This window comes from Triplophysa rosa, unplaced genomic scaffold (assembly GCF_024868665.1).
Source record: "Triplophysa rosa unplaced genomic scaffold, Trosa_1v2 scaffold97_ERROPOS115763, whole genome shotgun sequence".
NCBI lineage: Eukaryota > Metazoa > Chordata > Actinopteri > Cypriniformes > Nemacheilidae > Triplophysa > Triplophysa rosa.
In genome coordinates, this window is record NW_026634960.1 from 31,130 (window position 1) to 57,939 (window position 26,810).

The 26,810-nt window shown below is 43.7% G+C and overlaps 1 protein-coding gene across 6 annotated transcripts in view; it reads left to right on the forward strand.

Moving 5' to 3' along the window:
• Window positions 1–307: 307 nt before the first annotated feature.
• LOC130551349 (NACHT, LRR and PYD domains-containing protein 3-like) overlaps window positions 308–26,810 on the forward strand; it is a 28,183-nt gene continuing 1,680 nt past the window's right edge. Inside the window, exons 1-7 of one of the 6 annotated variants that reach the window (XM_057328914.1) lie at window positions 308–612; window positions 1,602–1,697; window positions 5,733–7,526; window positions 9,589–9,762; window positions 10,842–11,015; window positions 11,199–11,257; window positions 24,826–24,904. In XM_057328914.1, coding sequence (XP_057184897.1) covers window positions 317–612; window positions 1,602–1,697; window positions 5,733–7,526; window positions 9,589–9,762; window positions 10,842–11,015; window positions 11,199–11,257; window positions 24,826–24,904 — 2,672 coding nt within the window. In that variant the 5' untranslated portion in view covers window positions 308–316. Of the gene's footprint in view, window positions 613–876; window positions 988–1,601; window positions 1,698–5,732; window positions 7,527–9,588; window positions 9,763–10,841; window positions 11,016–11,198; window positions 11,334–24,825; window positions 24,905–26,810 lie in introns of those variants that run through there. The other 5 variants (XM_057328918.1, XM_057328915.1, XM_057328917.1 and 2 more) reach the window with 5 other exon arrangements.

Here is a 26,810-nt window from a genome sequence, read left to right on the forward strand (position 1 = left end):
TATTTCTGCTCATGACTGTATGACTATAGTTTGACATTTGATTTGATGATTTATTTAGTTAAATAGATGAGAAATTGTTAAGAAGAAATTTGATCCTCATTTTCAATGATGTTCACAAAGAGACACACATTCATAAAATGTCATTTATAAACTCAGAAAGACTCTACAGGATGAAATATAATCAACATGTCTGTGGAAACACTTATTTAAATTGACAATATTAATATTGAAAATATGAAAAGATAACACATGCTTTTATTTGTTGGAATACAGTAATGAACTGTAATGTGTTGTGTGTTATAGATCAGTTGATCAGATGAGATCAGATCCAGAGTTCAGCTGTGTGTCCATGAAGAGTGACTGGTCTATGGATCCGCCATTAAACTTTAAGGCCCAATCCCAATTCTACCCCTTACCCCTACACTTTCCCCTACCCCTCCGTTTGGCGCGTTCACGTGAAGGGGTGTCTCAATTCTCTTTTGGTTGGAGGGGTAGGGGTAAGGGGAAGAGCCAGATAGCCCTTCAAACGAAGATTTTTCGGGACCTCACTTCAAACGAAGGGCTAAGAGAAATGTCCAACATGGCCGCTCACTCGAGCAAGCAGACCCAAATGTAAGTATTTTTTGCCATTAATAAGAATTTTTATGACAATTTTTCATTTTATGTATGTTACATTCAATCTTGTGTTTGCATTTACGGTGATGTTCTTTTAAGTTTGCAAGCGGACAGAACTGATTGCACGATATTAGTAAATATCTTTTTATGTCATATACCCGGTGCATCGGCGCTTGTCCTCTGACGTAACGTTAGGAGCTAGCAAACGATGTATGATGACGTATACCAGTAGTAGTGGTGTCCCATTTCTTAGCGGAAAATTTGTAACCCTTCCCCTTGCCACTTTGTTTCAAGGGGCATGTGGAAGGGGCGAGGGGTAGAAAATAGAATTGGGATTGGGCCGAAGAGTGGAGATACATGGCCTGATGTCAGGTATAAAATAGCTTTAAAATGTGATTATAGTTTTGATTTGATTTATTTGGCAAAAGAGATGAGAAATTGTTCTTATGATGATTTGTTTCTCTTCATTATTATACACGCTCACACAGAAAGAGCATGAACATGAATTCCCTCATACATGACTAATGTATGTCACATGACTAAACCAGAAAACAGGTTGTAAGAGAAAGTGTTAGCAGCAGTATGACCTAACAGTGATATCTGTGGAGTTTTGAGCTAATCAGCAAACCGAACGAGTTTATAGCAGTTAAATGTCATTTTTATTATTCAAATGTTAGTAAGAGGACGATCAGTTTCAGTATTCAGTTCAGTATCAATCTGGACATGTGATGGACATGTTCATTTGGTCGCTCCTTTGAAGTCCTGTTGAGTAAAACAGCTCTATGTGTAGTGAAGCACATACAAAAGACCTGAACCGCTTTCTGCATGTGACATTCGGCCTAAAGCCTATCAACACAACGATCAGAATTAGGCTTTATTAATAACTTACTTTCACAACAGTGTAAAACCTGTAGAGTTATTAAAGTAATGAGAAAACCCACTAATATCAAAGTGTCTGATTCTTGCTTTTTATTCATCCTGATCAGACCACTCGTAACAGAACCCGTCTGTAAGAAGATGAAGTTTGATCCGTCTGAGAATCAACCACAAGACTTCAATGAAGACATGTGTCCTGCTTTCAGGTAAATCATAAGATGAAAGAGTTCCCAGCATACATCACCCAATGGAACAGATCGTCCAAAAATAAAAACACTGTCATAACTTACTCACCCTAATGTCATCCCAGAATGTGTATTCTTTCCTTTAGATGAATTATTATAAACATATACGTCACTGTATAGGTCCCTACATCAGTGTTTTAGTGTCGTGTTAAAAAAATAAAAACAATCATATTACTAGATTAAAGAAAGTCAAAATGATGAAGAAACATGTTGGTTCTCATGTGTCTCTATTGTGGCTCATGTGATTATATCAGTGGTCTTCAATATTTTTTCACGAGAGCCACAATAATAGGACAAAGTCAATAGGGGAGCCACGGTTTTTTTCCCGAGCCAAAATCCACGCGATCTCAAAAGAAGCCTTGGTTAAACGTTCAGCTGTAGAAGTTGTCATGTGTATGAGCCTTTGTTGTCCATAAAGAGAGGAAGAAAGCTGTTCTATTTTTCTTTTCCTCATTTCACTTCCAGGCGGGTAACTTTTATTGAAATTTGGATGCGTTGTTTAGAAATGGCGCTCCCAATTACTGCGCTTGAAACCAGAGCGGGTTTGTTTGCATAGTAAACACAAAGGGTTCGATCCGTGGAGAACAAATAAAAATTCATCTGTCCACTTTTCTTGAAATTTTCTATGCTCATCTTGTATGATTCGTACCTTTCTCTTTTTAGCAGGTGCTGACTAGCCACAAACTCCGTCTCCATGTCATCTTTCTGTTGATTTGCGGTTGTTGCATGCTCCGAATCTTTAGTTCCCTCTTTTGTCATATTCACATTGCTTTGTTGCTGTCCACTTGGTGCAAGTGGATAAGAAATCGATCCATTTGTAGTCCGTGTATAACACAAGCTAACTAGCATGAAATGTTGGAAATAGCAGTAGCTAACGTCAAGTGTTAAGAGCTGGAAAGAGCGCCAAAAACCGGCAGCTGCGCAGTCAGTCAGTGTAACGTTAATGGACGTAACGGGAGAGAGAGTATCTTTTTTTATAAGTCTATATTTTCATATTTTATTCCGCTTTTTTTGGTACTTTTATATAATGATTTGTTATAGAGCAGACACAGAATTTTCTAATAGGTTATTTCTTGCTTATTTTTGTTTTTTTATGAATTATCTATTTTGATTGCGTGATCATTTCACCATATTATTTACTGCCATACGAGCCATGAATTAAAGCTTGGCGAGCCGCGGGAGGCTCACGAGCCGCGCAATGAGTAACACTGGATTATATGATGGATGCGTTTGTTTTCTGGTTCTTCGACAAGACGAAACCTATATAAGAAGATATAATGACAACAGTTTAAATGTGTTTTATACTGTTGTCTGAGGTCTACTTATGACGTTCGTGTGGGTTTTACATTAAAAAACATCAAAATCGACAAGTAATAGGCTGTTTTCAACCCGGGTTTTGAGGCCAGCTTGACAAACGCTGGGTTTTAATGGGCGGCCGCATTGAAGACTTGAAAGTAAACGCCCTCTGCTATGATTGGATAGAAGTTTGCGTAGTAAACTTAGTTGGAGCCTTCTGTGAATTTGGTTCGAGACGTAACGTTAGGTTACACATTCGCCCTATTCGCAGTTTTCGCACGGTATTAATATTATCTGGGGACCTCGTGTGATTTATAAATGACCTCCCCACATCTGTATTTCATGTGACGCATTCGCACGGGATAATTTAAGCCTGTGATTTTACTCAAATTTCCCAGATGTGATTGCAAGGCTTTGCGTATAGTTTGTATAGCCTATATGGTGTTTAATGATGTTTGATAATACCTGTCAGCATTTGAGACCCGTGGACAGAAGATCACCGCGATCGCGAGTCTCAAATGTTACGAGAGTTTCCATGATAAATAAACAAACGGGAGACTCCTGGTAACTTATGGACATCACGCAGCACCCGAAATAATACCAAAACACTTCAAACAGCCTCCATTATTCACAAACGGTGGCTAAAACCTTGAAAAATGATATATGAGCCCAGCAAATCACAGAGATGCCGATTCGCACGGGACTAATATTATCACAGGACCTCAGTGTTCGTCAAAATGGTAGGTCATTTGTGGGGGAATTTTTACTTTACAAATTACAGACATGGCCGATTCGCACTGGATTAAGATCACAGACAACCTCTGCAATTATTACAATTGACTAGAGGTCCCCAGGTAATACTAATCTCGTGCGAATAGTGCTCAGGGCACATCAAACGATCTCTAACAAAGCAATAGTGACGCATAGTACAAACATGTTTTACTCACATAAGATGAGTACTCACACTGCTTTTTTATTTTGTGATCTTTAACGGCAGTGTTTATTGCTTGCTTGCTCGCTCGCTCTATCTGGTTCTGTGCAACTTGTGTTACTTCAGTACTGTCATGCGCAAACCAGTGGGCGGGGCTAGAGAAGTAGTCGTTGATATTCTTCTGTGGAGGCGGTGTTCAGAGGTGCATTCCAGGACCTGGCGTTCGCTGGACCTGGTGTCAATAACAGCTGTAATCTCAGTAACAAGGGCGTTTTCAGTTCTGACACTTAATATTTAACTGAAGAAGTGATGTACATCTAAGATGACATGAGGAAGAGTAAACTATGAGAGATTTATCATTTATGTGTGAACAATTCTCTTAAACACATTATAAATAAACAGCATTTTATAAACCCTACAGAACAACACTGTATAGCCCTGCACGGGCCTTAAATCCAGGCCCTAGCCCGGCCCTGCCCCGAGACACTCAGGCCCGAGCCCGGCCCGACAAGCTTATCAGAATTCTCGGCCCGAGCCCGCCTAGAGCCCGATTTTTTTTGGTTTATTTTTAATCCCATTACACAGCCAATGCTACTGTTGCAGCCATTAAAATAGTTGACCAAGTGGCTAGCGGCCGATGGTGAGTTGACTACGTTTGATCAATTTAGTCTGTCAAATCAACACTTGGCTTGCCTGCAATAAAATCCGAAGATTTTTTTAAATAAAGAAAAAACTCAACAATTTAAGCATATCACAATGTTAGTTTAAACGTTTATTATCACCACAACAGTAAAAGAGCACTTTTTTATAAACTGAGGTGCTTGCAACGGCGAACAACGTGCTGAAAACAAACGAAAACGTGTAAAATCAAAACAATTTAAAATAAAAATAATAACAACAACATGCAGATTGTTTTACCTTACACTTAGGCAACAATTACTAATGAAAAAGTCTAATCCCAAACAGAAAACGAGACAGCCTCCTAACACAGGTACAGCCACAAGAACAAATCTCTTAAAGAACATCGTGTAGAAAAACAGCCCAGGAGTTTGCCTTTCCTCTTTGTTTTTCTGTGTTTTAAGTTCGCCATTTGTGATTTTTCTCTTTATGTTCTCCATTGCATGTGAGGTGAATAGTGGACGAGGGAAACCTGTGTGAACGCGCGTGCGCAACTGCACGCAAGCAGAATGTGTAATGTGTGTCAGCGTGATATGTAAACGTGTTCGATGTTTTAAATTGACCATCATCAACTTCTTATCACTTCTTCATTTACTGAATTTCTAATATATATTAGAAATATTAATGAATGTCTTATATATAAAAAGGACAAGCCTAAAACAAGCCCGAAGCCTGGCCCGCTTGTGAGCTATGACGTAAAAATTGGCCTGAAGCCTGGCCCGAGGGGCGTAAATAAGTCGGAACCTGTCGGGCCTGGGCTGAAATGCAGGGCTCTACAACACTGGTCCAGAAGCACTTCCTATTTCAACTTTTAGTTTTTCATTATTTTGCATAAATAGCTCTTTAAGATGTTTGTTTAACGTTTCATTTCAGTTTCTGAATGTTATGTTGGATGTATTTTGTGCTAACATTTGATTTGTTTTAAAACACTGAAACAGGAAGTGCTTCTGGACCAGTGTTGTTTTGTTGACATATTGCAAAGTGGTCTATAGATATGGTCTGTGTCTTATGATACAAAAACATAAACGCTGATTTGCTTCAGACGTTCACTTCTCTTACTTTTCTAACTGTAATAATCTGTTATTTTACAGCCATGAGTCTAAACCTGCTGAAGTCCTCGACACATTCAGATCAAATCTGAGGAAGAAGTTTGAGTGTGTGTGTGAGGGAACATCAGGTGAGAGAAACCCAACACTGCTGAATGAGATCTACACAGAGCTCTACATCACAGAGAGTGAAAGTGGAGAGATCAGTAATGAACATGAGGTGAGACAGATTGAGACACAATCCAGGAGAACAGCAACAGAGGACACACCCATCAAATGCAATGACATCTTTAAAGCTTTACCTGCACAAGACAAACCCATCAGACGTGTGCTGACAAAGGGAGTCGCTGGCATTGGAAAAACCGTCTCTGTGCAGAAGTTCATTCTGGACTGGGCTGAAGGGAAAGAGAATCAGGACGTCCACCTCATATTTCCACTTCCTTTCAGAGAGATCAACTTGATAAAGAAGAAAACACTCAGTCTTTTACATCTTCTTCATCTTTTCTTCCCAGAGACAAAAGAAATGGAAATCTCCAGCGGTGACTATAAAGTGTTGTTCATCTTTGATGGTTTGGATGAGTGTCGTGTGTCTCTGGATTTTCACAGCAGTGTGAGGTTGTGTGATGTCAGTGAATCAGCCTCAGTGGACGTGATGCTGACAAACCTCATGTTGGGGAATCTGCTTCCCTCCGCTCTCATCTGGATCACCTCCAGACCAGCGGCAGCTGATCTCATCCCCTCTGAGTGTGTGGATCGAGTCACAGAGGTACGAGGCTTCACTGACAAACAGAAGGAGGAATACTTCAGCAAGAGAATCAGCGATGAGAGTCTGGCCAACAGAATCATCTCACACCTGAAGTCATCCAGGAGCCTCTACATCATGTGTCACATCCCAGTGTTCTGCTGGATTTCAGCCACTGTTCTAGAGAGAATGTTGAGTGAAGCAGAGAGTGAAGGAGAGATCCCCAAGACTCTCACTCAGATGTACACACACTTCCTGATCATTCAGACAAACATCAAACATCAGAAGGACTATGAGAAGAAGGTGAAGAATGATGAAGACATGATCTTCAAACTGGCCAAACTGGCATTTGAGCAGCTCGTGAAAGGCAACGTGATCTTCTATGATGAGGACCTGAGAGAGTGTGGCATTGATGTAGCAGAAGCATCAGTGTACTCAGGATTGTGCACTCAGATCTTCAGAGAGGAGTTTGGCTTGTATCAGGGGAAAGTTTACTGCTTTGTTCATCTGAGCGTTCAGGAACATCTCGCAGCTCTTTATGCTCACATCTCCATCACAAACAACAAGAGAAATGTGTTCAAGAAAACTAACAAACTATCTCAAGGAAATAAGCTTTCAATATCTGAGCTGCATCAGAGAGCTGTAGACGAGTCTCTACGGAGTAAAAATGGACATCTGGATCTTTTTCTTCGTTTTCTTCTGGGTTTGTCGCTGGAGTCTAATCAGAATCTTCTACGAGGTTTGATGACACAGACGGTAAGAAGCTCTCACAGCAATGAGAAAACAGTCGAGTATATCAAGAAGAAGATCAGGAGCGCTCACTCTCCAGAGAAATCCATCAATCTGTTTCACTGTCTCAATGAAGTGGGTGATGATTCACTAGTGGAGGAAATCCAACATCATGTGAAATCTGGAACATTAAGTCAAACCAAACTCTCTTCATCTCAGTGGTCAGCTGTAGTTTTTGTGTTGTTGACATCAGAACACGAGCTGAAGGAGTTTAAACTGAGGGATTTTGTTAGAGGAGGAAACAAAGCTGAACAACTGAAGGTTCTTAAGAATCTGGTGCCTGTGATTCGTGAATCCAGATCAGTTCAGTAAGTGTGAACAGTCACTTCACTCTTTAAACATTACTCATGAAGTCTCACAAACTGGCGGCTGGTACACAATCTCTTGAGGGGACACAACAAACCATTTGACATGTGATGTAAACGTATCATCACTGCTTGGCTAAAAAAAGGTTTAACTATCAAAGCATGACGGTGTTTATTAACAGTAATAAGGTGCCAGTCCAAATGGAAAAAATATTGCAGTCTACTTTATAATGTATTACAGTAAACTGTAGTTAAATTCCTAGATGCTACAGTGTTTTTGAACCGTACCATAGTAAATATTAAGGTATAATACAGTATTTTCTAGTTTATCAATTCACTATTGTAGTGTATGGAGTGCTCAGGAAACTCTGGAATTGTCAATAATGACCATAGAGAGCGAGAGTAACCCTGTTCAGTGTTTTGTTGGCCATTCATCTCTTCCGTAACAAAATACAGAGTAACTTTTCAGATAGCTTTAGTTCAGTAAAGAATAATAACAGTCCATCTGGTTTCTCGTCATTTATATGTGTTGAGCTCTACAAGCACAACAACTATAGTTAGTACTGCTGAAACCTTTATAAAATCTATATGTAACGGAGGCCAGCGAGAGAGAGCTGTGCGAGTAAACCTCACGCTAGAAGCTGCGGTCTTTAGCAGTCTCCCATCCGGGCTGAGCCGGTTTGAGACCCGCGCAGAGCGGGGCGAGTAGAACCGTTAACATATATAAAGCTATAACGTATGTCAGCACCTTAGTTTACTAGTGTAAAACCAAAAAGTGTACTACAGTATTATAGAGAGTAAACAGAAAAAACAACAGGGATTTCTAACGCAGCGCAGAGCATTCAATGCAAATAGCATCACTGATTTTGTTGCGCTGCTCGCGTGCGGTCATGAAAAGGGGCCAGAGAACCCAGGTGCAGGCAACAAGGGGTTAACAAACAATATTTTGATTAAATAAAAGCACAAAAGAAAACCCACAATGGGGCAAAACAGGGATTCTTAATAAAGAAACAAAACACGAATAAGGGAAAGTCCGAACAGGAACACAGTCTTAAACAGGAGACACGAACGGGTGTAACAATGGCGTTTAACAAACAATGAACCGACACGGGACAGAGGGAACTGGGACTAGATAAAGGGAACGTTAACGAGGGAAGATTGAACGGGGACGGTGACGGACAGGTGAACAGGATAAAACACTAATGGGACACTAACGGATAACAAGGGGCGGGGCTAGAGGACGCGACACTGGAGAGAGAGCATGGCATTACAAAATGAAAACAATGCCATGCCCTTTTCCCACATAAAACACATGGGTATGTCATGATCCTGCCACAAGACCTGAAAATCATGACAAGGAGAGGCAGGATCATGACACGTGCACTGTAAACACTTTATTATAATAAGGGCGAGTAAAGATCATTATAATAAGGGCGAGTAAAGATCATCCGTTATCACTATTGTGGTAAATTTGTAAATCACGTTCATGCAGTCCACAGGATACTTCTAAACTTGTATTTAAACTTCATAATGTTCCGTACCGAGGTTCTGGGTGAGTAAAGGATTCTCTGAAACGGTTGAAAATTGTCCAATCAGATGAGGTCAAACATGTAAAACTCAATATTGATACGCTATCAGCAAAAGTAGGAGGGTCTGGGGCACACAGGCGAAGTTCTGACGCGAGCCAATTAGAGAGCAGCCTCAGGTCACCTGCCTGCCAAAAGTTTGTGTATCTATATAAACTCAGAAATTAACCAAATACAATTTGAAATAATACTTTTAATGAATGTGAACACAACTTCCAGACGAGTATAGTGTAGTAAATCTTGTCTATTTCAAAATTATTTTGCAATTTATAATATATGTTGAACTCGCGTTTAACAGTCTACTTCTCTGGATCATTTGGTGGCGATGCCACTGCTCACAAATGTGAAGTACTGCAGATGTCAAACAGAGTTTAGTGTTCAGTGGTTTCTGTCTTAAATCACTAGATGAAGAACATCATGTTACTGTATTTAAGTGTAAATGACACAAATCCACAAAACTTTTCTTCATTTCTCTACAGGTTGAGTCGGTGTAAGATCACAGATGAAGGTTATGTTGCTCTGACTTCAGCTCTGAGATCAAACCCCTCACACCTGACACATCTGGATCTGTCTGATAATAATGTAGGAGATTCAGGAATGAAGCTGATCTGTGATGTACTGGAGAATCCTCACTGTAAACTGGAGACACTGAGGTAAGATTATCTCTCTGATAGTCACACATGTACTGATTCTTAGTGAATCATCTTCTATATTCATGTTCATGGGTTGGTTGGGGGGTATTTGGGATGTCATAAAAAACACAAACACAAAAACCTTACATTATAAGTGTATTGTGATTGTCAAAACATTTGATAACAAAAATCAACATCATTTTATTACTTTTAATTTTAGGTGAACTGTCCCTTTAAATGTCGAGCACAGATCAGACATGGACCTTTCATACAATGGTTGAGAGATCTTGCCATAAAGAAAAACACTACAGAAATAAAGACAAATAAAGAAAAAGAGTTTCTCTTCTAGAATTTATTGTCAAATGATGCATTTAAGTATTATTAGAATTAGTAGAATAGATTAAGCACAACCAATAAACAAACTTTCAAAGCCACACAGTTTACTGGGACTTTCTAAAATGCTTCATGTGAAAACCTCTTAACGTACCCAAACAACGACCAGAAAAACTACATTTCTGTCAAATCTCACTTGTAATAAACACAAGCTGCTGTCAACAGAAGGAGTTGTTATTCCACAGATAAAGTGAATAATGTCAGTTAAGTGTTTTCTCCTCCATAGAAGTCCATTATAAGGACACAGTTTAATGTGGGACATTCACACACGCTTAACATGAAACTTTACTTGTTGTGTTTATATTCTGAGCTCATCACATCATCTGCACATGAAACACTTGATTTACACAACCGCTCGGCTCTGTCAACAGTCACTCTCGTCTTCTTTCATTTGATTGGTCACCTCACTTATTTAGACATTGAGGAGCGCTGTTAGACCACTGAGACGTTATCAGATGTTTGCAGCATTAAAACACAGTTCTGCTTTTAGACAATTCTGACACACATTTGATTACACACTATAGAAACAATGGTGCGTACGGTCCTGTGTGAGGAAACAGATGTGTGGTGTGAGAGCGTGAGAACAGCATTTTAATGATGAGGTCCAGATTTAACATGATGATGAATGTGATTCAGTGTAATATGTGTTTCATTCATGACATTCTGCTGAAGTGAGAGACTGAAGTGTGTGTTCTTGTTCTCTACAGGTTGAGTCGGTGTAAGATCACAGATGAAGGTTGTGTTGCTCTGACTTCAGCTCTGAGATCAAACCCCTCACACCTGACACATCTGGATCTGTCTGATAATAATGTAGGAGATTCAGGAGTGAAGCTGATCTGTGATGTACTGGAGAATCCTCACTGTAAACTGAAGACACTGAAGTAAGATCATCTCTCTGATAGTCACACATGTACTGATTCTTAGTGAATCATCTTCTACAGGCGTGGAAATAACATTTCTGTCACTTCAGACAAAAAGATGATTGTCATTTATATAACATGTTTATTTATTCATGACATTCTGCTGAAGCGAGAGACTGAAGTGTGTGTTATTGTTCTCTACAGGTTGAACTGGTGTGAGATCACAATCACAGATGAAGGTTGTGTTGCTCTGACTTCAGATCGTAATGTAGGAGATTCAGGAGTGAAGCTGATCTGTGATGTACTGGAGAATCCTCACTGTAAACTGAAGACACTGGAGTAAGATCATCTCTCTGATAGTCACACACACTGATCACACAACATTAATTCATCTTTATCAGTGTGTACTTTTAAAAGATAAATAAATAATACTGTAAACGGTCCATTAAATTCAGTTCTTTGACTAGACATCAAGCGATCAGTCAGTGCTTGAAGTACATGTGATGGAAGCAGAAGAATCAGGCGGTGAAAATATCTGAGTGACTCTGACAAGGGCCAGATAGAGATGATAGAGACTGGGTCAGCTCATGTTTAAAACACTTTGACCTGTCAGTGTCCCTCATTCCTGGTGAATGGACGTCAGGGTCAGAAGTGCCCAAGACTTACTGATGAACATGTGGAGTGAAGCCGAGCATGTCTGATCAGATCAGATGTGAAGAGCGTCTGGAGTTTAAAGTCATGAAAATCTTAATCACATTTGTTTAAAGAGCACGTTAAACACGATCCCATTTTTCAACCTTTAGTTAGTGTGTAATGTTGCTGTTAGAGCATAAATAATACCTGCAAAATGAAAAAGCTAAAGTTCAGTGCCAAGCGAGATATTGTCTTTAACAGAATTGGCTTTTCAAGGACTACAGAGAACAGCTGGATCGGACTACAGCCCTATACTTCCCAGGTACATGATGTCACTATTCTGAGTGCTTTTAATAACCTCCGCCCAAAGGGATACGACAGAAAATGTGCGAGGTCTTCCTTAGAGAAGAGGAAGAGCCGCTGGAGTAGTGTTTGGTTCTCAGAGATGGTGAACATTTGACTGAGCTGCGCGCTAAACTACTTTCACTTTCATCACAGTCCTCCAGCTGGTCATAAGAGTTCAGCGACACACATTCTAAGAGAACCAACGATCGAATAACAGCTTCATGACTTTACCATCGGCTGTGAAAGCTGTTCTGTGTAACACACTGATATTGTGTGCGTGTGCGCGTACCTCTAAAACACTTCTATCAAACGTCCTTTGAAGTCCTGCTTGCAAATGTCTCCTGGTCAATCTGCTTGTTTTATTATCCAACTCGGGTCTGATATAAAAAAGCAAAACTATTAATATGTTAATTAATATAACCGGTCTGACGCCATTCAGTCCGGTGTCATTCCCCTCGCCATAGTAGGAAAAAAATGTGCGATCTCTAACAAAGATTGACGTTTGCTCATGCACTAGCAGACCTCCGTTACACATCGATGGATCCGCATGTGTTTAACTGATGAAGTGAAGTTGACGCCATTGTTACTGTTTATTGCTAAAAGCCAAAGCTTATGAATACACGTGAGAGGGGCACCGACCAATCACAACAGCCTGAGAAGCGGAAGCCAATCACGAAAGACTTGGTCAGCTTTACCAATCAGAGCGTTTCAGAGGGAGGGACTTTATATAGACGGAAGAAATCCAGTCGTTTTGTTAGAAGTGGGACAGCAATGAACAACAGACTTGAAATATGTGAAATATAAAGCGTTTTTTTTTATTAGTAACATGAACACCCGTTGTTAAACACCCAAAAAACATCATCAAAGCCTCAAAACCAGCCAAAGACTGGGTCCTTTACTATCAGGTGGATGATGGGTTGGTCGGAGGCAGTGTTGATGTTCTGGATAATGTTCTTTTGGAAAGTCTTGGGTCCTGACTTTCATGCTGATGTTGTTTTCACATGAACCCCTCACCTCAGACCGTGTACATCCCTCAGTGACAGTGATGTTCTCTGATGACAGTGGGGTTTGTTACCAGGATATATAAGTGATCATTTTCTCTGCTATTTTAAATGTTACTCAAATTAGAAACCTACCCAAATTACACACATAGATGTTGTCCTAGCACTTTAATGATGAGATTCACATTTCTCTTACTTTGAACAAGTGAACGAGTATAATTTTGTGTCATGTTTGTTAGGGGTGTGTGATATATATCGTTTGTGATAATATCGTAATTCTTGTTTTAAAGATGTGGGAATTCATATAATCGAGTATGTCACCTGCTTTCAAGCACCAATAAAAACAGCGTTCATGAATACTGCAGTCAAGTACCGCGTGTGCACATTCAGAGCGTGATGTGTTGACTGCTGAAGAAAGAGTGGGATTAAAGGAGGAGTTCACCTTCAACATGAAGTTCTGTCATCATTTACTCAGACTCTTGTCATCTCAGACCTGTATGACTTTCTTTCTTCCGCGGAACACAAAAGAAGATATTTTGAAGAATGTTGTTAACAGCCCCCATTCACTTGCATTGGTTTTGTGTCCATACAATAGAAGTGAATGAGGGGCTGTGCTGTTCTATTACCAACATTTTTCAAAATATCTTCTTTTGTGTTCTGCAGAAGAAAGAAACTCATACAGGTCTGCCCACTGGTCCAATGACGGTATCCAGAGGCGTGGCGAAGGCTTCACACGTGTTCTTGTCTTCCTTTGTTTAGTGAAACAGTATTTGAATGAAAGCATATTTCATTTAATTACCTCTATTTTATCTGACTCCAATTTAATAATATCTCGACTTCTCATTTAGTTTACATTTAACTTTTATCATTAATAATTGTGAGATTTGACGGATGTCTGATTCCTCTGTTTTATTCAGAATAACACTCCTTCATCCGATTCTCAATGTCACTTAGAGTCTCGAGCCGGCCGGGGGCCGTTAATTTAACGTTGGAATCTCCACGGGGTTTCACAAAAAAAAACCTCGCCCAGTTCTTCCGGGTCCCACTGCCAGGAGGTTCTATTGACTAGTAATTTTTTCAAGAATGGGCCCGGTCTCCAAAAACCCCAGCATCTTCCTGGAAAAAACATATTAATTTGAAATCTGGTCCCCTTAGGATTTATTTAAAAAAAAACCTTAATTTAAAAGGAATGATGTTTTTCAACCAGAGGTCATTTTGACCCACTCCATAAAGAGATAAATAAGCGGGGGGAACCCAAATTTGCTTACTTTCCGTCTTGACGTAGCTTTAAAATAAAATCATGGCCATATTAGTTTTCCTATTTAAAACCACTTAGTTAGAATTTTAATATTAACCAATAAACCAGGAAGGGTTTGGGTTGGGGGGGACTTGCCCTAATTTTTAGATTGGTTCAGGACAAAACCATATGTTGCTGTTCTTAAAAAAACGGAGGACGATAAGCCCCCTACAGGTCTTTAATTTTACACTTAAAAAACTAATGGCCCAAGACAGTTTAAAAGGCCGGAGCTCTAAAAATAATCTCAGGCTTATTGGCCAATGATTGCTTTTTTCCAACCTAATACAGGAATTTCTAGGTCCGCTCACTAACGCCTGAAAAACATAAGATTTCGGTAACCAAAAGGGATAATTGCGTGACTTCTTTACTGTTAAAACCGTTTTATTAAAAACTTTTCAAGGGGAAATTAATTTTTACAGGAATTGAATTCCAAAAACAATAAAACAAATTTATTAAAGCAGGTTAAAAGCGCATAAAATTTTCAAAATCCCAATTTTCAAAGGTTCAAATTCCAATAATTTCAAATGGCAATTCCAATATAATTTCAATACAAATTAATAGAAAATCAATAAAGGGGGAAATAAAGGGGCCAAAAGAAAGGAAAGTTCAAATGTTTGGGCCATTACCTGGCGCAAAAGGAGACGGGACACACAGGAATTTGTGGGGGAGATCTGGCTACAGATTCCCTGATATTTTTGTCAACCTCTCTTAAATACCAAACCAGAACAAAGCATTATGTAAATATTCTTTAGAGTTGGGAATTTGGCTGTGATTGGGTCTTGTGATCCCTGGGGCTGTAATTAATCTGCATACAGTAGGTGATTGGTGAAAGTCACCAAATGTGTGAGAAATGTTCCAGCACTGAGGGAAGTTTGTTAAGTTCTTACAAAACTTTGTCATTACATTGTTGTTATGGGAGTGAGACCATTGTACCAGTTGCACTGAGACCTTTTGGATGATACCAAACATGTGTGTTTTTTGCGTATGTGCCGTGTTCTTTTCTTGTGTACGGTCCTTAGAGCTTTTGGGTGTCCTGCGTTGAGTTTGAAAGAGGGAAGGGAAAAAGGAAAACAAGTTTGGGTGGCAGGGTTTGAGGTCTGGCATTCTTGTGATTCACTGGTATTTTTTGCGTCGTTTTGAGATGGGGTAAGGTGGTTAGGGCTCGTAGGGAGTTTTGCTGTACTCAAACTCAAAACTTTCAACTTTATTTATATAGCGCTTTTACAATTTTCATTGTTACAAAGCAGCTGTACATGAGACATATTGACTATAAGCAAAATAATTAAAGTTGTACCTGCAAAAACAAGAAAAGGTTGAAAACACAGAAGACAGACATACCCACATACAAAACACTCCACACACACAATATGCACACGTACTAACACACATAGACATAGAGACACACACACACACACGGATGCGCACGCACACACACACACACACACACACACACACACACACACGTACGTACACAGACAAGTACGCACACACACACACGCTCAGTGAGAGCACACATTTAGGATAAAGGAGAGAGAAGCACAGGTCAAATATAACAGATAATAAATTCCTATATGCAATATTAATTAAGTAAAACTTTAAGATTCTAAAGCAGCCCCCCCGGTCAGGCAGATAGTGCAAAAACAGTATGCAAACGGTGGCGAGGAACCCAAAACTCTAATCGAGAAAAAAAACCTCAGGAGAACCCAGGCCCAACCAGGGGATTCCAGTTCCCCTCTGGCAAAAGCTGCTGCCTCTGCACAAGCTCCAGAGAACTTGCACAACAAGGCTAAATAAAATAAATAAACTTAATAATAAAATAAATTATAGTTTAAGATTATCATTAATAATCTAATAGCATTTGAAGTTTTGTGGTGAAGACATGTCAAGAGACCGCGTCCTTCTTTATCCAGCTCTATCATCTCAGCTCTTGTCAGGTCCCCACTTCCCATTCTCCGCTCTACCATCAGGTCAGGCCATGAACTGCATCCTGCTCGCTGTGGTAACCTTGGAACAATGAGACAAGACTGGCTGAGAGTAGAGTACTGTTCTGTACTCTTTGATGCAACAAGTACATCAGTTGTGTTTTTGGTTCCGGTTGATCTAACTAATGCAGCCTAAACCCTCAGAAGATTTATATTATGGAAGAGTAGTGTATGCAAGATTAAAAAGATGCGTCTTTAGTCTAGATTTAAACTGACAGAGTGTGTCTGCCTCCCGGACAGTGCAGGGAAGACTATTCCAAAGTTTAGGCGCTAGATAGGAAAAGGATCTACCACCTGCACTTGATTTTGAAATTCTAGGTATTAATTGCACACCGTTGTAATAAAAACCTAGGGTTGTGCTGGTTTTCTTCTATTAGTGATGAAAAGTAGGCGGATCTAGAAGTTATTAGGGCTTTCCTGTATTTTCGAATACTATCCTTCCATGCTGTACGAAATACCTCTAATTTAGTTTTCTTAAAGTTGCGCTCCATTTTTCGGGCCGCTTTCTTTAGAGCCTGAGTGTGTTCATTATACCACGGTGTGGGGCTGCCATTTTTAATCTTCTTTAAACGTAGTGGAGCAACTTTGTCTAGCGTTACCGAGAAGGTGGAATTAAAATTTTCAGTGGTAATGTCAAGATCTTCAACGTTATTTCTCATTATTTCTCTGTACTGGAGGGAGTCCGTTGTTTCTCAAAGGAAGGTGTCCTTTTGGCTCAGGTCTCTCACTGTACTGAGAGATGCTCTCTGTCCTTTTCCCGAGATGATTATCTTTTGATCAGGAATCGGTGTGTTCTTCTTTCAGGAAGGGGCACCCTTTTGGCCTAGGTTCCCCACTGTGCTTAGAACCATTCTTTGTTTCTCAGGAGAAGAATAGTCTCTGGTCGGGACATCTTGGCTCCGACCTTACAGTTTTAATTTTGGTGAACTGTCCCTTTAAATTTTGAGCACAGATCAGACATGGACCTTTCATACAAAGGTTGAGAGATCTTGCCATAAAGAAAAACAACTACAGAAATAAAGACAAATAAAGAAAAAGAGTTTCTCTTCTAGAATTTATTGTAAATGATGCATTTAAGATTATTAGAATTAGTAGTAATAGATTAAGCACAACAATAAACAAATTTCAAAGCCACACAGTTTACTGGGACTTTCTAAAATGCTTCATGTGAAAACCTCTTAACGTACCCAAACAACGACCAGAAAAACGACATTTCTGTCAAATCTCACTTGTAATAAACACAAGCTGCTGTCAACAGAAGGAGTTGTTATTCCACAGATAAAGTGAATAATGTCAGTTAAGTGTTTTCTCCTCCATAGAAGTCCATTATAAGGACACAGTTTAATGTGGGACATTCACACACGCTTAACATGAAACTTTACTTGTTGTGTTTATATTCTGAGCTCATCACATCATCTGCACATGAAAAACTTGATTTACACAACCGCTCGGCTCTGTCAACAGTCACTCTCGTCTTCTTTCATTTGATTGGTCACCTCACTTATTTAGACATTGAGGAGCGCTGTTAGACCACTGAGACGTTATCAGATGTTTGCAGCATTAAAACACAGTTCTGCTTTTAGACAATTCTGACACACATATGATTACACACTATAGAACGTCTTGGTTACGGATGTAACCTCGGTTCCTTGATGGAGGGAACGAGATGTTGTGTCGAACCGACAGAATAGGGTTTGTCTTGAGAACCTATCATCTTCTGAGTATTTAGAAAAGGCCAATGAAAATTGGCGAATGAAATTTGCATGATTTTCATTCATTCACCTTTGGTCTGAGGAGCCTAAAGCATCCTCCCCCGACCGCTGGGGTGGGCAGCCAGTGTTGTGGCATGAGGGACACAACGTCTCGTTCCCTCCATCAGGGAACCGAGGTTACATCCATAACCAAGACGTTCCCTTTCTGTCGGTCTCTCGACGTTGTGTCGAACCGACAGAATGGGGTTCCTATGGAAAACGCCACAGCACTGAGCCGCGTCACAATCTCTGCGGAGCGACGTTGACTGGCCTGGGCGAGTCAGACGAACACGCTAGCGCGAAATTATGACCTTCCAGTGGAGAGGAAGGGGGACCCAGAGCTTTCCACAAAAAGTTGGGAAGCCCCCTAACGCCGGCCGTCACGGGCGGAGGCCTAATTCTCTAAATGGCGAGAAGCCGCCCGGCACCGTACGGGCCACTGGGTAAGCATTATTCCCCCTGGGGGAAAAACGCTGCAGAGGCCACTACCTACCGTAGGGAGGAATTAGTGGAGACACCACATGGTCTCACCATCAGGGGAGAACTCATGGGAAAATGTGCAGACTGAAGGAGTTAACGCAAGGTGGGAACCATTCATGAGGATACATCAGACGGAACAGCCCACGGAGGGGGTGTTACACGTCTGGAGCACTAGGTCCGGTTAGAGCTATGTGGGAGATTACTCAACTGTTCCCCGGCCTAAGGGGGCAGGGCTGCTCTGCCCAGCCTGTCCCCTGGAAGGGAGCTTAGTGATGGATGGAATGCCTGTTCTTTACCCGAGGGGAAAGAAGTGAGGCTGGATCGCCACTGCTCCCCCCGGAGGGAGAAGGGCTTCCACAGGCATACGCCCTACCGGCTGCCGGTCCCACACCTTGCCAGGATGCGGGCTGACACCGGTTCCGCGCATAGGTATTAGAACCTCACGGAGTCGTTGGGCATAGCCCAACCCGCAGCTCTGCAGATGTCTGCTAGAGAGGCGCCCTGAGCCAGTGCCCATGAGGAGTGTGCCTCACTCCCAACGGGCAGGGGCGAATTGAGATCGGTATGCCCTAACGAGGGCATCCACGATCCAGTGCGCCAGCCTCTGTTTGGAGACAGCCCTCCCTTCTGCTGACCTCCGAAACAGACAAAGAGCTGCTCAGAGCTTCTGGGCTCTGCGTGCAGTCCAAGTAGAGGCACAGCGCGCATACTGGACACAACACAGAAAGGTTGGGTCTTCCTCCCCGGTGGGGAGCGCCTGCAGGTTGACCACCTGGTTTCTCGTAAGAGTGGTGGGAACTTTGAGCATGTAGCCGGGGCGGGGTCTCAAGATAACGTGAGAATCTCGGCCCCGAGTTCTAGGCAATCTGTGGACACGGAGGGTGCTTGCCTACCCTCTTGGAGGTGAGCGCCATGTGGAAAGCCTTCTTTATCAAGACTGAGAAAGAGCGTCAACCCGGAGAGGCTCGAAGGGGGCGGGGCCTCTTGAGGCCCGCAACCTAGGTCGCAAGAGGGTACGGAGCGCGGATAAGGTGGTCACCCTCTCGCGCCCCTTAGGAACCTAATGACCAGGTCGTGCTGTCCCAGAGGCTACCCAGCACTTGGGTCGTGATGAGCGGCCATAGCGGCTACATACATTCCCAGTGTGGAGGGGGAAAGGTTACTCCCCAGTCTCTCTTGAGGAAGGGACAGCTCGTACCCGACCGAGCAACTCCGCGTGTCTTCTCGCCGAGAAGAGCCCCAGGACGAGAAGAGGCACCACCTATGGGCGTATAGCCGCCAGTGGCCGAAGCCCTAGCCTGAGTGACGTCCCAACCGGACCGGGGGTAGGTCACTCAGGATCTCCTCGTCCCGTCCAGACATGGAGACCAGGTTTTGCCTGGGATGCCGTAACGTGCCCCTTCCCCTGGGGAAGCTGTCCGCCAGGGGGAAAGACAAGGGGGAGTTGTTGTCAGAGCCTCAGCTCCGAGAACCAAGTCCTGGTTAGGCCAAAGGGGCGTAACCAGAACCACTTGATGCTCCTCTTCCCTGGCTTTGCACAGGACCTGTGCAATGAGGGTCACTGGGGGGAAGCGTACTTCCGCTTGTCCCGCGGCCAGCTGTGCGCAAGGGCATCCGTGCCGAGGGTACTTCGGACAGGGAGTACCAAAGCGGACAATGGGTGGAGTCCGGGGAGGCAACAGGACCACCTGTGCCTGGCCGAACTGCCCCCAAATGAGCCGACTGCATGGGGAGGGAGTCGCCACTCTCCGCGAGGCGTCGACTTACGAGAGAGCGCATCGGCTGTCTGGTTCAGGACGCCTGGGATGTGTGTGGCTCACAGGGAGCTGATCACCTGCTGACTCCAGAGGAGGAGGCGTCGGGCGAGTCATGTTAGCTGCTGTGAGTAAAAGAATACGCCACAGCAGCTGTGCTGTCCGACCGGACCAGCACGTGCTTCCCTGCACGAGAGGTAGTCCTCAATGCAAGTAGCACAACCAACAACTCTAGGCAGTTGAATGCCAACGCAGGCGGGGGCCCGTCCACCGCCCGGACACTGCTTGCCCGTTGCACACGGCACCCCAACCTTGCAGGGAGGCATCCAAAGGGGACCCCTGTCCGCAAGAAGGTCATGGAGACCAGGGGGTTAGGGTGTGTCGTCAGAAAAGCGTGTGACCAACGCCTGCTGCCGGTGTGCCACGCTCTCCAAGGAACTTGACTCTGCAGCCAGTGTTGGAGCGGTCGTATGTGCATCGACCCGAGGGGGGCCACCCCCGCAGAGGATGCCATGAATCCCAGGAGCCTCCTGTTACAGGGGGACCGCTGACTGTCTGATCTCAGGCAGTTCAACACTGACCGGGCGCGCTCCTCGCGCCCCCCCCTGCGGGTGAGCGGGGCCGCTCGTGAGGACAGAGTCGAGTTCCATACCGAGAAAGAGGATGCTCTGCCCGGGGAGAGCTTCTCTTTTCTCAGTTGACCTGTAGACCAACCGATCTAGATGCCGGAGCACCAGGTCCCTGTGTGTACACCACAGATCTCGAGAGTGTGCCCACCTTGAGCCAGTCGTCGAGATAGTTAGTACCCGCACACCTCCTTCCCAACGGGGAAGGAGGGCGACTTCCACGACCTTCGTAAAGACTCGTGGAGACAGGGACAGACCGAAGGGGAGGACCCTGTACTGATATGCCCGTCCCTCGAACGCGAACCGTCGGAACGGCCGATGTCGAGGGAGGATCGAGACATGAAGTACGCGTCCTTAGGTCGATTGCCATGAACCAGTCCTGACGCCTGACGGACGCCCAGGATGCGCTTCTGCGTGACCATCCTGAAAGGCAGCTAGTGTAGGTGCCTGTTCAGAACACGCAGATCCAAGATAGGGCGCAACCCTCCGCCTTTCTTGGGGACAATGAAGTACGGGCTGTAAAACCCGCTGAACACCTCGGCCGGTGGGACGGGCTCGATCGCTCCCTTCACCGCCCGAAGTACGGGGGCATCCCTGCCTCTGACTGAGGTAAAAAAGAAGGCCCCGGAACTTGGGCGGACGTGTAGCGAACTGAATCGCATAGCCGAGACGGATCGTCTTCCTCAGCCAGCCTGACAGTCTGGGCAGGCTCCCAGAACTGTGACAGGGGGACTAGAGGTTGATCTGCTTCATTGCCCCCGCGGAGGGTGGTTCGATGGCTAGCAGTACGGATTCCTTGCCAGGGGAGGTCCCCCGGGGAGGAGATCGGCTCTGCCATATTTCCTGCCTGGGGACTGCGCAGCTCAACGCACTGTCTGACTGAGAGTGCTGAGGGCTGGTGTTTATACTCGACATTGCGCTTTGCCATGACGCAACGTTGAGTTTGCCGTTCACCGTCGTGCAGAGGGTGAGAGTGGCTGTGGTAACCCAGAGAGAGAGGAAACTCTCCTTTTTGAGAGTAATTGGGCGCCAGCCCCCCGGAGGGGGCCAGCAGATGGAGGAACGGGGCAGGAACCGTCCCTATCTGACCTCCCAGCGCTGTGGCTGGGGTCGGGCCCAATGGTAGCCTCGATCCCCCTGAGGTGTTCCCATGACAGCCGCTGCCCGGGCCTGCTGATGGGGCGATGGTCTCCTCTTCGCTGTCTCCTCCAGGGCCACTGGAGGGCGTTGAAGAGGACCAGGTCTGCTGGGAAGCATACAGTGCACGGGACTCGACGGCCGAGGCGGCCGAGTTGCGGCACGGAGGACTGCTTCTTACTGTCAAGAACCCTCCGGGGAGGCCGCGTGCGGGTCTCGCGCCCCCCCCCCGACAGGCGGGGGGTGAGCGGGGCTGCTGCGGCTCGACAGTAACACCAACCAGCCCCCCCTTGCGAGACGGGTACGTCGAGAAAGCGGACCTTCTCAGCGTTACTCATCTGCGCAAGTATCGGCCAGAGGAGTTTCTCATGGACCACAATCTGTGGACATTCAAAATGGACATCATCTGACCCAGGGCCCGCGTGGTCACCTTGGTCGCCCGTAGAGCGAGGTCGGTGACGGCACGGAGTTCCTGCATAAGCGCTGGGTCGGTCTTACCCTCGTGGAGCTCTCTCAACGCCCTGGCCTGGCAGGAGCCATAGCGTGGAGAGAGGAGGCAGCTTGGTCCGCCGCAATGTAAGCTCTCGACACCAGAGATGCCGAGACACCACATGCTTTGGACGGGAGTCTAGGTCGAGCCCTCCCAAGTGGCCGCCACCTACGGGCACGAGTGCACCGCGGCGGCATACTCCACCTGGGGGACACCGACGCATCCTCCAGCTGTCTCAACCTCGAGGGAAGAGAGGGTGACAGAACTTTGTTTGACGTGAAACGTGCCGGGAAGGGGCGTTTCAGGTCTTACAAAGTTCCTCATGCACTTCCGGTAAACACGGCACTGGGGGCGGACGCCCCCATGGCTCAACCCCGAGGCGCCATGTAGCCAGCCGCGAGCGCCGGGAGAGGCAGTGCGGGCACTGCAACCCAACACTCACGGCGGCCCGGGAAAGCATGGCTGACATCTCGACATCCGCTTTTTCCTGGGCTCGACCCCCCGAGGGAGGGAGCCCGAGGAATCGTCGGAGTCGGATGGCAGTACGTCACCCCCCGATGCTGCAAGAGACATCTCATCATCACGCATCGTGTCCGAATACGTGATTGAGGAATAAGACGGCGGACCATCTCCTGGGGAACGGTCAGACGAGCGAGACGAGGTGCGAACGGTCCGTGAGCCAGTGGCTGGCGGATTATCGCTCACAGTAATCCTCCTATCACCCTCGCTGCTTGCCGTAGCGGACGGCAGGGCCGTAGTCCTGCCGCCATTGAACGGGGAGCAAACGATGTGGTGGCTGAGTCCCGTGGGAACACAGCCACCCGTGACGCAACGTCTGAATCGTCACCGCCCGCAGTGCGGGCAGGACGTATCCACAACGTCTGCCCCAGCATGCTGGAAGCAGGCATCGTGTCCGTCCCCCTCCTCGATGAGTGTGTTGCACCCATGAGAACAGCGGGACAAGCCACGCTGGAGAAATTTGCTCTTTTAGAAAAGGAAATTTGCTCGAACACCTCCGGAACTGCCGAGACGCCCAGGGGAGAGTCACTGCAGGAAGGGACCATCCGCTGTCCACGTCGTAGATTCCAGCAGAAAGAATGATCACCCAGATCGTAGAGAAGCTCACCAGATGCGTAGGCTCTGAAGAAAAAAAGGTGAATGAATGAGCACGCCGGCTTCCCTCTTATACCCGGACATCTGGGGAGGAGTCCGGCATGCAAATTTCATTCGCCAATTTTCATTGGCCTTTTCTAAATACTCAGAAGATGATAGGTTCTCAAGACAAACCCCATTCTGTCGGTTCGACACAACGTCGAGAGACCGACAGAAAGAAACAATGGTGCGTACGGTCCTGTGTGAGAANAAATGACAAGAGGGCGTAAATGATGACAGAATTTTCATTTTGAAGGTGAACTACTCTTTAACATTTAAGCCGATTCGCTCTGTCTCTGTCAGCTCCGTGTCTGCTCGGATGTGAACACACAGCATACAGCGAGTGATGTTACTGGGGAGTTCTAGTGTTTCCTGATGAATACTATCAGATCAAAGATAAATCCATATAGACTTGATTTCATCCACAGCTCTATGCAGAACATTCAGGCTTAAGGCTGAAGCCGTTCGACTCTAAAAACATAACCATCCCACACAGATTGTTTTTGGTACTTTTGTTTATATGTCACCAGTTTGTGTTTCTTTCAATTTTTCAATGTAAAGACCTTTCTAAAGACAGTTCCACTCAAAATACATCCATTCTGTTCATTCAAATATAATTTATTCTAACATCTTTATTTCCCTTGTTGTGAAAACGCTGATGATCTTTCTTCTGCTGGAACACAAAAGAAGATATTTTGAGAAATATGGTTTTGTGTCCATCAATGGAAGTCAATAGGGGTCAGTGTTGTTGGCATTACACTTCGAAATATTTCTTTTGTCTTCTAACAAGTAAGAAAGTCATACAGGTTGAATGACATGAGGGTGAATAAATGATTTTGAAGAATTTGATGAAGAATCTTTAAAATCTATTGTTTCCATTAATAATAGTCAACAATCAAAATCATATTAACAAAGTCATACAGCATAATATGACTATACAATCTCGAAAAATGCAAAATGATCGCCGGCATTAGTTGCTCTGCAAAATTCCAGAAAATATCTAGAGATCGTTTCCTTCGTTTATTTAATAAATCGGTACATTCTGTGAATGTGATAGATGAAGTGTGTGTTACTTGTTCTCTACAGGTTGAACTGGTGTAAGAGATCACAGATGAAGGGTTATGTTGCTTGACTTCAGCTCTGAGATCAAACCCCTCACACCTGACACATCTGGATCTGTCTGATAATAATGTAGGAGATTCAGGAATGAAGCTGATCTGTGATGTACTGGAGAATCCTCACTGTAAACTGGAGACACTGAGGTAAGATTATCTCTCTGATAGTCACACATGTACTGATTCTTAGTAGAATCATCTTCTATATTCATGTTCATGGGTTGGTTGGGGGGTATTTGGGATGTCATAAAAAACACAAACACAAAAACCTTACATTATAAGTGTATTGTGATTGTCAAAACATTTGATAACAAAAATCAACATCATTTTATTACTTTTAATTTTAGGTGAACTGTCCCTTTAAATGTCGAGCACAGATCAGACATGGACCTTTCATACAAAGGTTGAGAGATCTTGCCATAAAGAAAAACACTACAGAAATAAAGACAAATAAAGAAAAAGAGTTTCTCTTCTAGAATTTATTGTCAAATGATGCATTTAAGTATTATTAGAATTAGTAGAATAGATTAAGCACAACCAATAAACAAAATTTCAAAGCCACACAGTTTACTGGGACTTTCTAAAATGCTTCATGTGAAAACCTCTTAACGTACCCAAACAACGACCAGAAAAACGACATTTCTGTCAAATCTCACTTGTAATAAACACAAGCTGCTGTCAACAGAAGGAGTTGTTATTCCACAGATAAAGTGAATAATGTCAGTTAAGTGTTTTCTCCTCCATAGAAGTCCATTATAAGGACACAGTTTAATGTGGGACATTCACACACGCTTAACATGAAACTTTACTTGTTGTGTTTATATTCTGAGCTCATCACATCATCTGCACATGAAAAACTTGATTTACACAACCGCTCGGCTCTGTCAACAGTCACTCTCGTCTTCTTTCATTTGATTGGTCACCTCACTTATTTAGACATTGAGGAGCGCTGTTAGACCACTGAGACGTTATCAGATGTTTGCAGCATTAAAACACAGTTCTGCTTTTAGACAATTCTGACACACATATGATTACACACTATAGAAACAATGGTGCGTACGGTCCTGTGTGAGAAAACAGATGTGTGGTGTGAGAGCGTGAGAACAGCATTTTAATGATGAGGTCCAGATTTAACATGATGATGAATGTGATTCAGTGTAATATGTGTTTCATTCATGACATTCTGCTGAAGTGAGAGACTGAAGTGTGTGTTCTTGTTCTCTACAGGTTGAGGGTGTAAGATCACAGATGAAGGTTTGTTGCTCTGACTTCAGCTCTGAGATCAAACCCCTCACACCTGACACATCTGGATCTGTCTGATATAATGTAGGAGATTCAGGAGTGAAGCTGATCTGTGATGTACTGGAGAATCCTCACTGTTAACTGAAGACCTGAGGTAAGATTATCTCTCTGATAGTCACACATGTACTGATTCTAGTGAATCATCTTCTATATTCATGTTCATGGGTTGGTTGGGGGGTATTTGGGATGTCATAAAAAACACAAACACAAAAACCTTACATTATAAGTGTATTGTGATTGTCAAAACATTTGATAACAAAAATCAACATCATTTTATTACTTTTAATTTTAGGTGAACTGTCCCTTTAAATGTCGAGCACAGATCAGACATGGACCTTTCATACAAAGGTTGAGAGATCTTGCCATAAAGAAAAACACTACAGAAATAAAGACAAATAAAGAAAAAGAGTTTCTCTTCTAGAATTTATTGTCAAATGATGCATTTAAGTATTATTAGAATTAGTAGAATAGATTAAGCACAACCAATAAACAAAATTTCAAAGCCACACAGTTTACTGGGACTTTCTAAAATGCTTCATGTGAAAACCTCTTAACGTACCCAAACAACGACCAGAAAAACGACATTTCTGTCAAATCTCACTTGTAATAAACACAAGCTGCTGTCAACAGAAGGAGTTGTTATTCCACAGATAAAGTGAATAATGTCAGTTAAGTGTTTTCTCCTCCATAGAAGTCCAAACAGATGTGTGGTGTGAGAGCGTGAGAACAGCATTTTAATGATGAGGTCCAG